Below are 17,161 nucleotides of genomic sequence, written 5' to 3'. Positions count from 1 at the left end.
CTTCATTATTTTTAATTTTCATCATCCATCCCGGTTTGGTAAGTTGGTGACCATAATGACGAAGAATATTTGTAGTAATTAATTTTGTCATAAAACTGGACTAAAAAGAAATTTTCAGAGATAGAGAAGATAAAATGCTGCATTTAAAAAACAAACGTATTTTTTTCAAAACTTACGAATGCGAAAATGGAAAAAAATCATAAAAAAGAGAAAATGATTGAAAATAGGAACTGTTAGATAAATACGAACTACTTTTTTCAGGCCAATTAATATCACGCGAAAATAATATCCCAGACTCTTTACCTTGTTAGTTTTTTACCGTTTCAAATTAAGAATCAAAATCAAACAACTGGGCCCACGTCAATGCGAAAATCCCTATAAATAAGGGACATATGCTTCAACAAATAGGCTTGAAGGACCTACCCGAAACAAAATTCGAAGCATCTTCATCTTCCTCATTCTCATCATCATTCCATAAGAATACGAAAACTGGACCCCATTCAACCCGAATCCACCATGGTTGGTTCCTCACAGCCCTCTCCCAAATCCACCATCAAATTCCTCTGCAGCTACGGTGGCAGGATCCTACCCCGCTATCCCGACGGCAAGCTCCGATATTTCGGCGGCCACACCCGCGTCCTTGCCGTTGATCGCACCATTTCATTTTCCGGTCAGTTCTCTCTCCTTCGCAACCCTAGCTTTCTTATTTTCTCACTGTTCAAAATTATTCAACGTAATTGAGAGTGTTTCAAATTGTTATAACCGTAATCGCGTTGTGATGCAGAGTTGTTACTGAAGTTGCAAGAACTGTGTGGAACCTCCGTGAGGCACCTTCGCTGCCAGTTACCCACCGAAGATCTCGACGCTTTGGTATCCATAACCTCCGATGAGGATCTCGCAAACCTCATCGAGGAATACGATCACGCGGCGTCGCCGTCAGCGTCGATGAAGATCAAAGTCTTCCTATCACCGCCAAGATCTATTAACAAGGTTTCCGTACCTCCGTCGCCGTCGCTGTCAAAATCAACGTCTTCCACATCCTCTACCTCCTCATCCTCCTCCTCCTCGTCATCATATCACAGCGCTACCGGTGGTAGTTCTGGTTTTAATTCTGTCCGGAGTTTGAAGTCAGCGGCACCGGTGATCAATCGCTGCGTCCATCAGATATCACCTGCGACCTACTCAGTTATGGTGGAGAGGAAAACTGGCAGTGTTAGTGGGAGGAATGTTCCTCTTCCCCGTTACGGTTACCAAAATCAGGGTCAAGGGAAGACTTGCCACGCTGGCCATGTTCATCTAGTTCACAACGGCAGCAATCATTGGCAATAGCAGTAGTGATATGAATTTGATTTTGCCCATGGATGATGGAATTGGAAATCATGGAATAGAACTTTAAAGATTGTGAAGCAGTTATCATTTTTAAGAAAATGGCAAAAAGGACTTTAGCCCATAATTATAGATATAAGTGATAATTAAAATGGGATGGAAAGAAAAAGAAAAGGACCCAGTATATATTTGTGTGATATAAAGGACCGTGGGACTGTAAAATCGTGACAAGGATTGCGGATTTGCGGTTTTAGATTGTCATCCTTGTTTGCCAATTAATGAATTTACCTCAAATTTTTTGGCTCCTTTTTGTGATGATGGTGAGTTCGTTGTCCATTTCTATACCATGTGTCTGTTATTTTCGTTTGTGTATTTGTTGTGAATTTCATAGCCAAGTTGCTCTGCTTCCACAATATCCCATTAAGGCGCCGTGCTTGTTTTTTGTAGTAATTTTACTTTCTTTTCCTGCGATGTGCCTTATCCTCCTTCATTGGCATCACTGTTCTTACAATCTTTCTCCATATCGTTTTTATTATTATTTTTGTCAGTTTGTACACGGATTGATTAATAGTCTGGCTCTTCAGTTTGCAGGTTTAAGCACAAGGCTGATAAATCTTACCCATGCAAGATGGCATTTGGTGTGTTTCCATTGTAAGTTTTTTTCAACCTTTATCCTTTTATTTATCATTACCCTTTATCCTATTGCTAAGCAATTTATCAATTACCGACATCCCATTTATCATTTGGGAAAATAATCATTTTGACATTTATCAGTTATACTTTTTGAAAATAAAGAAGGATACTGGTTTAGACGGAAAATTGAAAAATGACATTTTTTTTGGAGGACAGAGAGTAAGAGTATGCGTGTTAATTGTTATCATAAAAAAAAATTCATGTTATTTTAGAACTTGCGTCGTTGTACTGTTTACTGTATTCTCTTCCTCATAAATTGTCTTATGGTGTTTAATTACTTGTGAATTTAACCAATAATCATGTCCACGTCCCGTTATAAATTTGTGCCAGGTTCAAATGAAGTGCTACCATGAAATATGAACACCGGAGAACATGTTTGAATCTTCATTGGCGTGAACACAAAATAGGGATGTCGATGCAATGTGATGTTGGAAGACTTTCAAATGATATCCCAAGTTATATTTCGAACTAATAAAAAACATATCATTTTAATTAAAAAAATTAATTATTTATTATTTTTTCTGTTCTTAATTTATATTATTGGTTTGATATATAATTTGGATATTATTTGAGACAGTAATCTTATCACTTATGGTTGGGGGACCAGATGACTCATGCAAGAGATAAAATGGACTGATCCAAATGAAAATTAAAACTATCTCAGGGGATAGCTGGCACTTGAAAATTCACCAGAATAACTTGAAATTAAACGATATACTAATATTCTTTTGTATGGTACATATTAAGACATGGAACACAGAAGAACGTGAAAAAAACTAACTGAATCCGAGTCGATCGTCAATTCCCCAAAGAAAGCGTCAAAAAGTAGGATTTGGTCTTGGAGAAAGAATGACCATCACTCATGTAACATACAAAGGGAAGAACCGAAAGACTCCGAAGAAACATTTAATTTCAGGGTTGGGATCTCTCCCTAAAAAAATGTTATACCACCATTTTAATACGAATCCTGCCTTGAAATAAAGAAAAATATATATCTACAGTATATAAGTTTTATATATACAACCACTATCTACATTTATAATTAATTATTATTGACTATTCAAGAATAGTAATATAAATGAATAGAAATGATACAAGGATTATGTATAAATTTGTACACTAACAACATATGTTACACTATTCAAATCACCAATTAGCAATCATTCATTACTAGTCCTTTTTAACCTACAAATGAAAATTTTAAGCTAAGTTTGTGGTAAAGATCTATGATAGTTAAAATTTAATATTGGAAAATAAAAAATTAAAATTTAGAAGTTGTGTCTTTTTATATTAAAGAAACATAACTTTTGGATATCAAATATATTAACTATACTATTTTTTCAAATTAAAACTTTATTTGTTACATAGTTTGTTAAAGAACCAGCCACCTAGATTGTACCAAAAAAAAAGATTGTCCGATGGAGTTTGGACTCCAGATATAAATTCCAGGGTTTATTTGAACCAAAAAATAATTTGCTAAGGCTGTTAGTGAACGGAATTTCAATAAGTTCAGCTAAACTTTTTGTAATTCGATCCACCAGGTGGGGGTAGTCTAATTTGCTATAAGCTAAAGGACAAAGACCTATGGGATAGACAACATATCATTATCCTAAGATCACGAACTTGAGATAATATTGGTTCTAATTCCTGAAAAGGTTTATCACAGTGATTACATGTCCTCATCCAAGTTAATCATAAAACTTCATTAATTTAAAAAGAAAAATTATAAAAATAGAAATTAATATTTTATAAAGTTTGATTCGTCCGGAACAAGGAGATAAAAAAATGATGGATAAGTGTGTTATCCTATATTCATATGTCTCTTGGGTATTAGTGTGTTTAAGAAAGATAAAATAGAGATAAATTATGTCACACATATTTTCTTACTCTTTAAGTTAACATGATAAAGCGAAAGAATAAAAAAAAGAAAAAGGTATATGCTGGGAGAATTGGAGAACTCGTGGACACCTCGGATATAAGATGTGGCCTTCGAGGCCACATGTTCATCATATCTCTGAAAGACCACCTAAATAGATTGTCATACAACATTATTAGCCGAAACTTTAGAATACAAACTAACATGAGGTGCATAAGCTACTTAACACTAAGCTAATTTTCAAAAACTATAAATCGATAACTTTTATTTTTTGGCACTACAGTATTACCAGTTTTTACCAGAAAATAAGCTTTTCATATTACACACGGACAGATATAAGCAAAATAATTTTTTAGCTGTAAAAAAATGAAATTTCTAAAACAAACACAAATTACTCTGGAAACCTTTGTTATAATATGACTCTTCAATTTCTTTACGTATTGCTTCGTCAATCTTTCATCCTTCGTCATGTTCTTGTACCTCAACTCCTCAACCAAGTTTTTGTCCTCTTTCGTCAATGTCGGCCTCATGCCCTCATCATTGGTGAACGTCTTCTCCACCATTATCTGATGTACTCTAATGTTTCACGTCAGTCTAGCCTAATCCCTTCAAAATAATTGCAATATTCGTATGGAATAGGATAACAGACTTTTTGGCCTTTTACTAAGAGTAATCATCCTCTCCTGACACAACTACCACTCAAAACACAATATGTAACACTTTTATCCTTTTAAGAATAGTGTCAATGATGATTATTTAAAAGTATATGATTATTTTATAAATTGAAAAATGGTCAAGGGTAAAATAAAAAAATAAAAAATACATGGTGATGGTAATTACAAGCATTTTAGCTTTATATAGTATATAGAATTATATAGATTACCATGAGATTTGAAACTAATATCTATTTTTACACATAAAAAATAAAGTAAACTCTGTTGACACTCCTTTAATTTTAATAAAATTATAGAAATCCCTCATCATTTTTAAACATACAGTAATCATCACAAGTCACATACATAATTATTATATTGACTACTTTTGTATGGAGATAAATATATTTTTTTAAATATAAAATGGCGAAGAGTGTAATTAAGTTAAAGAAAATATGATATGTTATGAAGACATGTCCAATTAGTATATAGTATAAGTGATTTAAACATCTAGTTGCAATTATTGAAGCAATGTGTAACAAACATAAAATAATAAGTAGACAATGATTCTTATATTATTTGGATTTGTCTTCACAATATATCATATTTTGTTTGACTTAATTACACTCATAATTATTTTTTGTTTAAGAAATTACACTTATATCTACTGTAAGTATTCACTGTAATGCATATATATAATTATAGATGATTTGTATATTACTTATAAACCGAATTTAGTTTATGTAATTTTATTAAAACTCATGGGATATCAGTGTAAACCACTCTAAAAAATATCACTTTCCTTCTATAACAGAAAGTTATACTCTTAGTATTTGTTTAGTTGACTAGAGAATGAAATGAAAGAAGTTGAGAGTAGAGAATCATAGAAAAAATAAAAGGCTAATCGAAACAAAAAATAAGTTAGATCCACACCAATTCCTTTCTCACCAAATATGATCTTAAATTATAATAATATTTTACTTTCTCAATGTTTTAAAAGTATTACTGTATTTCAAAAATAAAATTTTATTTCTTCTCACTCTCTTCTTTCTATCAAAGAAATGAAGGTATAGATGTCAAAAAAATAAATCTTACCTCCTGCTTACACAAAATCTAAAAATATAAGCTTCTATCTTATCTTACTTTTACAATGCTTTTAATAATGAAAAAAATCTATCTTAATTAGTACTAAAGAGATAAATTATTATTTGTATTTACACTTTGTAAAAGAAATGTCATATCATTTTATCCAAAGAATATAAATGTTACATCCTTCTATTTTTATATATTGTATTTGATGTATTTACCTCTCTATTATCATACTCCTACCTCCTTAAGAGTTAAGACTGTAATTGTTGAAAATATCTTATTCCTGTATACACTTGAAATTCGAAAAAATTAGGTCATAATGCTTCAATGGTGAATACCCGAACCACTATCTGATTAATTGGCCCATTAGAGTAAAGCTAGGGAAATGTGTATATCCAGAAAAGTACCGAGCTTCTACCCAATGAAGCAGGTCCAGTAAGGGAAACAGTGAGAGAATAATGCCAATGAGTTGGGCTTATGGTCCATTGGGACAGAGAAACTTGAAGACTAGCCTTAGCCTTTGGAATCGCTGAAGGACTCACGTGCTCTCATATTCGTTTTCAGCACATCATTTCACTTGACTGCGTGGGAAGTTTGTCAAAGCTGATATTTATCAATATTGATCTTGATGAATTGTTAATTATATTTGATTTGAGATTAAGGTTCATTTTTTTGTTGCTTAAATTGAATTCTTGTTTTAAACGAATAGGATGTTGTTTAATTATTTAAATTTCAGATTGATTCTTTTTTTTAGTGATTTTTTGGTTCTCATTGATATTCTTTTTTTATTGTTGCCATCTTTGGTAAACCCCCTACTTATTAAAAAAGAATAATATATTTTACTACTAAATTCTTTATCTACAAGATATATGTCACAAGTAAATTAATTATTAATAAACAAAATATCAAATATCATTTTATGATATAAGTCAATTTTTGTGTGACTTGTAAGATTTAGTATGATCATATATTATTTTATACTAAAAACATATTCTGGTCCTAACTCAAAATATATGTAAAATTGAACCAAATCAAAAGTCAATGAAATTAATATAGTAAGAAATAAGGTGACAATTCTTGAATAAAAATGTGTCCTTTTTCATAAATTTTTGTAACCAATATCGTTATCGCACTGGTTAGCAATACTATAATATATGCAGCGTAATTCTGTAATTCATTCTGTTACATAAAGAAGCAGTAGCTTTCTCCACCCAAAAACTGAAAAAAGTTTAAATAACGGAAGAGACAGTAGCTTCAAGCACGATACCATTGGTGGTCTGGTTCCACGTAGGTGAGGACACGTAAGTATAAATGGAAATCACATGTTCATTATTTGGTGTTTTATTATGGACCAACCCTATAAAAAATGCCAATTATTTAAGAAAAAATCTAATTTTTTTATTACTTTTATTTGAGAATAAATAATGTTCAACATATAAATGGTGAATGGTTGCTAATAATGTAAAAACCATTACAATATCCCCGACTTTGGGGAAGTCGTGCACCGGAAATGTGACATCCTTGACACATTTTCTCTCCTCCATAGAAGTAGTATTTCCCATTGACTTTCACTTTTTTTAGAAATCATGTACTCAAAACACGACTTTCATTGTATATAAATAACAAAAATATGTTTTAGCTTAGTGGTTTTTAGATTACGTCCATTGTATATATTATTTGTACAAGAACTCTAATACATTATAACTAGATCGTGTTATACTCGACATATTGTTTTAAACAATTAGGTAGGTGTTGAACCATTGACCTATAAGTTACCGTGAAAACCAAGAACCACTAGGCTATACATTATTTTTATTACTAATATACAATGAAAATCGTATTTAGAGTACACGACTTCTAAAAAGAAGGAGAAGTCGTGGATGAGAAACACGACTTTCATAGATAAGAGAGAATATGTGAGAGAAGTCACATTCCTAATCCATAACTTCCCGAAAATCGTGAATTTCATCCACAAGTTCCCTAAAAACTACCATAGTTCTATAGATATTTTGAAACATATACTAAATATCTAATAGCGTAGTTTGACTACACTATATATATATATATATATATATATATGTGTGTAACTTTTCCCTATTTCACATCTGGTAACCATAAATAAAAAGCCAGTGAAACACAAATCTAGACAATTTTTGTGGATGGGACAACCTATTTTGCAGACGATGGAGGCGTGAAATGATGGATCGTCGAAATAGGATCTAATTTATTGTTCTATATTCTTAGGTAGTTGCTTTCTCCACCTTTAATTTATTGTTTTTCAACACTCCTGAGGTATTAGTCTTCTTGTTTTCTTGCCGGGAGTATAAGGAACAAATTCTGGCCAACACTACCAATTGTAGGGGGAATAATACTTTAATCGAAGCATAGATTAATTAGCATTTTTTTCTTTTATGGGTAAATTGAAGAAAAGGAAAGATAGTAACACCTTACAGACTCAGTTCCTATGTAATCTGCTTTTAGTTTGCATCTGTACTTAGTTCAATCTATTTCTGTTTTTACTTCAGAAATACTACACTCTATTTGTTTGGTATCATCACCTCACCCAACCAAAATGACACGGTGATTTCATTACTTTTGCTTGGTTTTATTAAAGGATAAAAAAAATGAAAACGTGTGTAAACTAATGAAGAGGCACGTTTACATTTGGAAAGGTTTCACTAAAAACAAAATTCCTTCATTTTCTCTTCCTTCTCTTTCCATAACATCAATGTGTTGGGAATTTCTTATGATTGGTGAAATATCAATCCTAAAAACTTAAATCTCATTATTCTCACACACATATATGAAACAAATAGTGCAGTTTCATATCTGAATCCATGTATCCATATTCTTGGATGTGCTTCTTTGATTTACGTTTCAGAAAGAGTTTTTATGGTACGATGTTCTTCCTCGACCAAATCTCTGATTCCTCTTGGGGACTTGCATTTTCACTCTGATGGCGATAGAAGAAAACTGAATTTGATTTGGTGTGTTGGAGATCATAACCTTCCTTATACGTTAACTTATAGTGCTCCCATTATCCCATGTGGGTTAACCTGATGAGTTATTAGCTTTTAGAAATCTAAGAGGTGTCAGTAATTATATCACTTATAATGTAACCCCGAAAATAAATAGCTAATATCATTGTACCAAATATATTATGCACAGCTTAATTAGAAATTATAAATGTCTAACAATCTCTCACTTGGGCTTCATATCTTCCTCAAACAATTATATCACAAGTTCTTTAGGCGCACACCTATATGTTATTTACGTTTAAATTTTTCCTCAATACAACCTGTTCATCTCATTTATCAACTATGGAACCACCGCAACTTTCATCACATTTAAGTGTGACTCGACCACAATGATCACCATTTTAATATACTCAATGACATAGATCAAATATGTATGAGTGACATAGAAATTTCATTCAATGTGATCTCAAACATGTCTATTTCCAACTAGTCCTTCTTTATTCTTTAGTGAGATCAATCCAAAGTCTTTAATTGCAACACAATTGTTACAATGCACAATTTCAAAATGAAACAGTAACCCATCAACTTTATTATGCATAAAAATTGTATATAATATCCAAAGCAAAACATAAAACATAGAGACTCCCAATGAACTAAGGTACCCTAAGGAACAACACCCATATGAGCAACATGCTCATGAAAAACTTTAGGTACCAAACCGTTATTCGGTGGATCAGCTAACATAAAGTTTGTCCCTATATGTTCTATGGAAACTTGTCCAATTTGAACACCTTCTATAACAACCAGAAACTTTATGTCTTTTGACTTTGTAGAACTCATATTGTTGTTGGAGTAAAGAACTGCAGACTTGTTGTCACAATAAATCATCAATGGTCTTTCAATACCATCAACCACACGTAAGCCAGTGACAAAATTCTACAACCATATGCCATGGTCTGATGTTTCAGGCAAGCCATGAACTCCACAACTATGATTGAAGGAGCTATAAGCGTCTGTTTCGCAGACTTTCAAGAGATAGCACCTTCAGTCAATACAAATACATATCCAGAGGTGGAGTATCTACTGTCTAGACATCCAGCAAAATCAGAGTCAGAGTATCCAATAATATCTAAATTCGCAGACCTCCGATAGGTGAGAATGTACTCATTTGTTCTCTTCAAGTAACGCATAACACGTTTGACTGCCTTCCAATGATGAGATGCTGAGACAAGGACACGTGTTCCAGCAACAAGAGTTGTTTACAGGTTTCTAGCAGTTGAGTCCGGAGAACCAATTCTGGGGATCCATAGACACTTTTACTCAACAATTTCCTTGGCCTAAGGCCAGGCCTACTTTTTCGGAAGGGTCAGGAGCTGCTGGACCTGCTGCAGATGGAACTGATTTTGCTGGTGATGTTGCTGCTGATGATGATTATGTTGAAGATGTTGAATTTTTGTTCTGATGAGCATTGTTGAACTGAATGAAACTGGTTCCTCTGTTACTTGTTTTGTTATTTCTGTTTTGTAATTTAGGATCAATGTTTAGGATCCATGTTTAGGATGCATGTGTAAGATTGTTTAGGACAACTATTTAAAACACGTAAATGAGGTATTGAAACAAAAATCCACATAACAGTAATGCTTAAATATATATAGTGCAACCAATGAAATTTAACTCAACAATGCAATATACATGATTCCAAATAAATATACTGACACATAATGAGATTCAACAATGAGACTACACATTTTTTCCAAATTAAACCATAAATTCCAAATCTTTATGACATGATAGCAGAAGCATAAAATCCTCAAATTAAAAGTATGGTTCATACAAAATTTGGGAAAACACTCTGTATGGAGAATCATAAAATTCAGAACCTATGCACTGATACCACTTGTTGAGAATTCCTTATAATTGGTGAAATATCAATCTTATGATCTTGAATCTAAGATTGATATTTCACCATGTTTATGATGCATGTTTAGAATGCATGTGTAGGATTGTTTAGGACAACTGTTTGAAACACGTAAATGAGGTATCGAAACAAAAATCCACATAACAGTAATGCTTAAATATATATAGTGCAGCCAATGAAATTTAACTCAACAATGCAATATACATGATTCCAAATAAATATCTTGACACATAATGAGATTCAACAATGAGACTACAATCTTTATGACATGATAGCAGAAACATAAAATCATCAAATTAAAAGTAGGGTTCATACAAAATTTGGGAAAACATCGTGTATAGAGAATCATAAAATTCATAACCTATGCTCTGATACCACTTGTTGGGAATTCCTTATAATTGGTGAAATATCAATCTTAGGATCTTGAATCTCATGATTCTCACACACATATATGAAACAAAGGATGCAATGTCATACTTGAATTCATGTTTCTGGATAAGCTCCTTTGATCTACGTTTCTCAAAGAGGTTTTGTGGTATGATGGTCTTTCTCAACTAAATCTCTAATTCCTCTTTGGACTTACGTTTTCACTCTAATGGGGAGATGAGAAAACTGAATTTGATTTGATGTGTTGGAGACCATAACATTCCTTATGTGTTAACTTATATGATTCTCATTATTCTCTATGAGTTAACCTTATGAGTATTCACCCATTAAGCTTATATATGTTATTAGCTTTTAGGGGTCAATAATTAGATCATTTATAATGTAACCCAAAAATAAATAAATGATATCATTATATTAAATAAATGATACTCACTTTAAAATTAGAAATTAGAAATTTCTAATAGAAAGGACCCAGATTTTGTTGGAACCATGAATAGAAAATCCGTAACTTCATTTTTCCACTTCTTATAATCGTCCCAAATAAAGGAAGGAGAAGGTTCATATCGCTTTCCCTCTTCCTTTTTCCTTCACTTCAAAGATTAGATAGCAAACAAGCCATATCCACAGAAACATGTATCACCCATCTAGCCGCATTGGGAACAGCCAAATTACTTGTCCTTTAAACAAAGAAAAAGTGGCAAATAATAACATATGTTAATGTAATTCAACAGTGTACTTCCTAACAATGCCAACCTCAGACAAGTCCTCACTATCTGAATTGATAGATCAATCAAAACTCTACAATCAAACTCAAACACCTACTTGGTGAATCTGAAAATTCTAACCTTGATAATTTCGTCAAATTTTGTCTCCTGTGTTGAGGGCTTAAGACCATGTACTAATTTGTGAGTAAAAGGTAACTGAACCAGTTATTCGAAATGCTAATTTTCACAATTTTGTATCACAAATTCAATACTATAAAAGATAGCTCAAAATAGAATGGAGGATTTAGGATTTGTTTAGGAATTAAGTTTTAGAATGAAAAAGCAAAAAAAGGAAGATTTAAGAGAAATCAATGTCATACTTGAATTCATGTTTCTGGATAAGCTCCTTTGATCTACGTTTCTCAAAGAGGTTTTGTGGTATGATGGTCTTTCTCAACTAAATCTCTAATTCCTCTTTGGACTTACGTTTTCACTCTAATGGGGAGATGAGAAAACTGAATTTGATTTGATGTGTTGGAGACCATAACATTCCTTATGTGTTAACTTATATGATTCTCATTATTCTCTATGAGTTAACCTTATGAGTATTCACCCATTAAGCTTATATATGTTATTAGCTTTTAGGGGTCAATAATTAGATCATTTATAATGTAACCCAAAAATAAATAAATGATATCATTATATTAAATAAATGATACTCACTTTAAAATTAGAAATTAGAAATTTCTAATAGAAAGGACCCAGATTTTGTTGGAACCATGAATAGAAAATCCGTAACTTCATTTTTCCACTTCTTATAATCGTCCCAAATAAAGGAAGGAGAAGGTTCATATCGCTTTCCCTCTTCCTTTTTCCTTCACTTCAAAGATTAGATAGCAAACAAGCCATATCCACAGAAACATGTATCACCCATCTAGCCGCATTGGGAACAGCCAAATTACTTGTCCTTTAAACAAAGAAAAAGTGGCAAATAATAACATATGTTAATGTAATTCAACAGTGTACTTCCTAACAATGCCAACCTCAGACAAGTCCTCACTATCTGAATTGATAGATCAATCAAAACTCTACAATCAAACTCAAACACCTACTTGGTGAATCTGAAAATTCTAACCTTGATAATTTCGTCAAATTTTGTCTCCTGTGTTGAGGGCTTAAGACCATGTACTAATTTGTGAGTAAAAGGTAACTGAACCAGTTATTCGAAATGCTAATTTTCACAATTTTGTATCACAAATTCAATACTATAAAAGATAGCTCAAAATAGAATGGAGGATTTAGGATTTGTTTAGGAATTAAGTTTTAGAATGAAAAAGCAAAAAAAGGAAGATTTAAGAGAAATATTAATTACAATCTTATAAAAGATAAGGAGGAGAGTACTATCCTTGTTTATCATGTCAAAGGAGTAAGCAACGTTAGTTATTAAATTCACTAAATAAGGAGAATATAATATCATGTACACTTTCTTTTAAAGACTCATTACTAATTATTTTAGAATCTAAATATTTTTTCTTTCAAACATACCATTATCTATTGCTCATCTTTTTCATCACATATTTCATCATTTTAAATTCATTTTCTAGTATGGATTAAATGGAAATATTTTTATTGCATAATCTTAAATATCAAAAGATATGGAACATAGAATATTTGACAAAAAATAATCTCATAGGCCTTTTTGTATGATATTTTAATTTTCTATAAAGCATTTATTAGTATTTTCTTATTTCCTATAAGAAATATTTTGACTATCTATATTTTTGTTATTTTCAATAAGTACATTAGTTAAGAAACAATATTAAATGATATAACGATGAATAATCATTTTTATTGTTATATATAATTTAATTAAAAACATCTTATAAATAGGATAATTGAGATAGTAAAGTTAAATAGAAAGAATCAGAACTTAATAGCTAATCATAAAGGTTACATTGGGTCCTTAATAAAAGTTTGAGACAAATTGGTTCATGATATGTTTACGTAGAGCACCTAGATGGTGCAGAACATTAGTAATTCTTTGGTGATTTCAAGTACAAAAAACAAACACAACCACATTATAGAACTTCAGTAAAATACAAGCAAATTAATAGTAGCAGATGGACCTTCTACATTGAATCTACATGGTATTTTGTCGTGTAACTGACAATCCTCACCCTGGCAACAATTGCGGCCTCTTCCATAAATTAGCTTACACTTTTTCCCATAAGACACACTCTAATTCCAATTTCCCTAAGATTTCTCTATGCAGGTAAACATCACCTTTCCTATTTTTGTGTTCCAATGTGTTCTCATCCAATTGAAAATTGCAACATAATTAAAAAGAAAATAAATAAAAACAAAATATAATTTGTTTATGTTAGTCGGTGGAATTTGATTAGTTTAAAATATGAGTACAAGAATAATTGGGACTTGGTTCTTCTCTCTGTTCCATGATCACTATTCGGAACAACCAAAAGCAACAAACACTAAAAGAAAACGACAACACAACCGGCAATTACTCAACTTACAACAATACAATGTAGGAGGAATATGCATAGATCCATTCATACTACAAAGCAGAGAGAGTGTGTGTGCAACAGACACAAACTTCGCTAGTTCCACGGTCAACGCAAAAGCTCACATTATTCAGCTATTGAAACACAAGGCACAAAATTACTCCAATTTACTCCAGGTCTGTCGTTCTCATGAACCCTACCTTTTCATCAGCTTTTGAGTTTTCAGATCACAGGCACGAACAAACACAAAGCATATAGTACTAATAGTAGTGTGAAAAGGGTAATTGGCGTGCTTAACATAAGCATTAATTGATATGACTTTCAAAAGTATTAAAATATTAAATTATATTACTTTCCAAAAGATAGTAGATGCTAGAAGAAGAGACCATAGTGAGTTATCCATAGGACAAACTAACAAAACCCTAAAGAGCACTTCCTCTTTAAAAGACCAAAAACAACATGGCTAAGCACATGTTTAAGATAGTGATAGATTAAACAACAAGAACGACCACTGGAGTTGTTACATTTTCACCTAGATGAATGTTAGAGACTAAAAATTTAAACAGACAGATAAATATAAATAAACTAAGCATTTTGCACCCTGAGTGAAAAAGCATTGAGAAAATCAGGGTACGGAAAAATATCTTCCATGATGGAAGTGTACTCAGCATGATTCATCATGATTTGTTCATTCCCAAGAGGAGGCACAGCTTGCACAGCATTCACGTTAAATCCATTGTCGAAAGTGCCACATTGCTGCGTGGGATAACCTTGGTGATAATCAAAAGAGGCTACACAACCAAAACCATTGTTCCTGGGAAGCTCACTCTTCATCTCTTCATAGCACTGTGCATTGGAAAGTAACACATTATCAGAACAAACTGGGTTAGAGAAATTAGTCTCCGCAATTTTCTGCGGAGTTTCACATTTCTTCGTCCTTGATTTTGGCAAGAACCTGTGAACTATTTCTTCCAATAACCCAGAGTCATAAAATTCCAAGTCCTCATTTTCATCATCAGCTTTAGTATAGGTTTTGTTACCATAACAGTTTTCAACTGCACCACGAGTGATATTATTAGCATTAACACTAGCACTATTAGCATAACAGTTCACAAATGGGGTTGAAGCAGAAGTGACATTGTTGTTGTAATTGTGAAAGTGATGATTAGAAGAAGAATTGAGGAAATCGCGAAAGAGAAGCATGTGAAGGGAAGAAGAAGGGTCTTGGTGGTGATGGGTAGGTGAAGCTGAAAAGGGTGAAATTGTGTTCAAGTGTTGTTGCTGTTGTGGGTGAGGGTTTTTTGGGAGATTGAAGTGACAAAATTCAGTGGCGGGAGAAGGTGGTGAAGTTGGGTAAACAAAATTAGTACGAGCTTTAAGGCCGCGCATGGCACGGGCGGCGCAGTCGTAGGCACAAGCAGCTTCCTCCGCCGTGTCAAAAGTGCCAAGCCAGCGCCGCTCTTTCGACTGAGGGTCTCGTATTTCCGCCGCGTAACGGCCCCACGGTCTGCGCCTAACTCCGCGGTACCTCAGGGCTCCACCGGTGGAGGGAGCAGCAGAAGAACCGTTCTCTCGCAAGGCTCTCTTGTTGGCGGCGGAGGATTTCTTGCCGCGGTGGTAGTCGGTGGTGATAATGGTGTCTTGCAAGTTGGGTTCTGGAATCGGAGGCATGCCGTTGAGAACCCTTAGTGCTTCCTCCATATGGCAGTTACAGAAATAAAAGGCGTAAACGGAAGACTAAAAGTGGCGAAGGAAAAAGGGAAAGACAGAAAGAAACGTTATGAAGAGTGAAAAAGGAGGTTTTGGATGCTGCTACGTTTAACTCTTTGTGCTTTGGTCGTATTTATAGACTGTGTATACGGAATGTTGGTGTCTCATTTAAAAAGTCACAATTAATTTAAAAGAAAAATAATAAAAATATAAAATATATTTTTTATATTATATATATGAATATAATTGATTTAATATATTGATATATTAACTTTTTGGAACATGTGATTCTAGTTTATAGTAGGATAGTATTATAGTTATTGCACACACCAACAAGGTAATGGATGTTGCCAGATTTTATTTTCTCCCGGGAAGGATATTGGGAAAGTGATTGATTTCATTGTGCATGCCTAACACATCACCTTGTATTATTGTTCACACTTTTACGAAGGTTTTTCAAATAGGATTGCAATTTTCTAATTTTGTTTTACTTAAACGAATAAGTAAAAATATATGCACTTACAATAAGTTTGTTATACTGTTTCATCAACACTTATATTAAATGATCAATAATTTTTAAATATAAATAATAAAATGATGTTGTAATTAGGTATAAATCTTTAAGTGAGAACACATAAATATCAAAATAAAGGAGAGTACTTCCATAAAATGAATTTGTTTTGGGTTTTATCATCATGTGCAAGCATATATAGAAATATTTCACGTTTATTATATTGAAATGTGATTTGTTTATTTAATGTATTTTTTATTATTGACGTGTGCTCAAATTTCCACAATAAATAACCTAATATTACTTGAAAGTAGTTATATTTTGTGTTCACTTTAGAAAAACTGTTTTGAAGGAATTTTTTAACAACAAAAGAATAAGGGAAGAACAATGTTAATTACATACATTCTGTGTACACATTACTTTTCACCACACATGTATGAATACAAAATTAAAATATAAATAAACTAAGAAAAAGGTGAAACTAAATATCATTGAATTATATTAAAACGGTCGAAGTAAAGTTAGATGGATATAGAATTATTATTTAAGGCTCCTTCAAAGGTAAGAGTGTAACTACTAACTATTAGATATTGAAAGATTCATGACATAAATAAATTTCAAAAGTTTTAAAAGTCATTTTGTTGTATAAAATTAAGTTTCTAAAAAATAAAATATCGACAATTAAATAATAGAATTATTGATGTGATGACATTTAATTGTATTTATATATTTATTTCACGAGACAAATAAGCAAAATACAACATTTTAATTTTGGATGCAATGTTATTAATATTAAT

The 17,161-nt window shown here is 32.3% G+C and overlaps 2 protein-coding genes across 3 annotated transcripts; one reads left to right on the top strand and one right to left on the bottom strand.

Annotated features, from left to right (window-relative positions):
* On the top strand, positions 391-2,126 carry LOC109349167. 2 transcript variants are annotated; one of them, XR_002107927.1, is made up of 3 exons: positions 391-670; positions 785-1,646; positions 1,918-2,126. XR_002107927.1 is itself a non-coding variant. In XM_019589872.1 (2 exons), exons 1-2 carry the CDS (start codon positions 517-519, stop codon positions 1,327-1,329), a joined length of 699 nt encoding a protein of 232 aa, XP_019445417.1. In that variant the 5' UTR covers positions 391-516; the 3' UTR covers positions 1,330-2,126. The 2 variants fall into 2 exon arrangements, 1 of the variants encoding a protein (XP_019445417.1); XM_019589872.1 differs by having other exon boundaries at positions 785-2,126.
* On the bottom strand, positions 14,593-15,908 carry LOC109349166 (ethylene-responsive transcription factor ESR1-like). Its single transcript, XM_019589871.1, has one exon. It carries the CDS (start codon positions 15,842-15,844, stop codon positions 14,729-14,731), a length of 1,116 nt encoding a protein of 371 aa, XP_019445416.1. The 5' UTR covers positions 15,845-15,908; the 3' UTR covers positions 14,593-14,728.

This window comes from Lupinus angustifolius, chromosome LG06 (assembly GCF_001865875.1).
Source record: "Lupinus angustifolius cultivar Tanjil chromosome LG06, LupAngTanjil_v1.0, whole genome shotgun sequence".
Lineage (NCBI taxonomy): Eukaryota > Viridiplantae > Streptophyta > Magnoliopsida > Fabales > Fabaceae > Lupinus > Lupinus angustifolius.
Note: the sequence above shows the minus strand (reverse complement) of the source record. Positions and strands in the feature narration are given on the sequence as shown.

What these genes read in the sequence shown, in the direction of transcription:
- LOC109349167 (XM_019589872.1), top strand. Translation starts at nt 517, where the DNA reads ATGGTTGGTTCCTCACAGCCCTCTCCCAAATCCACCATCAAATTCCTC. An exon ending in TCGCACCATTTCATTTTCCG is followed by an intron (nt 671 to 784) that starts GTCAGTTCTCTC and finishes GTTGTGATGCAG; the next exon opens with AGTTGTTACTGAAGTTGCAA.
- LOC109349166 (XM_019589871.1), bottom strand. Translation starts at nt 15,844, where the DNA reads ATGGAGGAAGCACTAAGGGTTCTCAACGGCATGCCTCCGATTCCAGAA.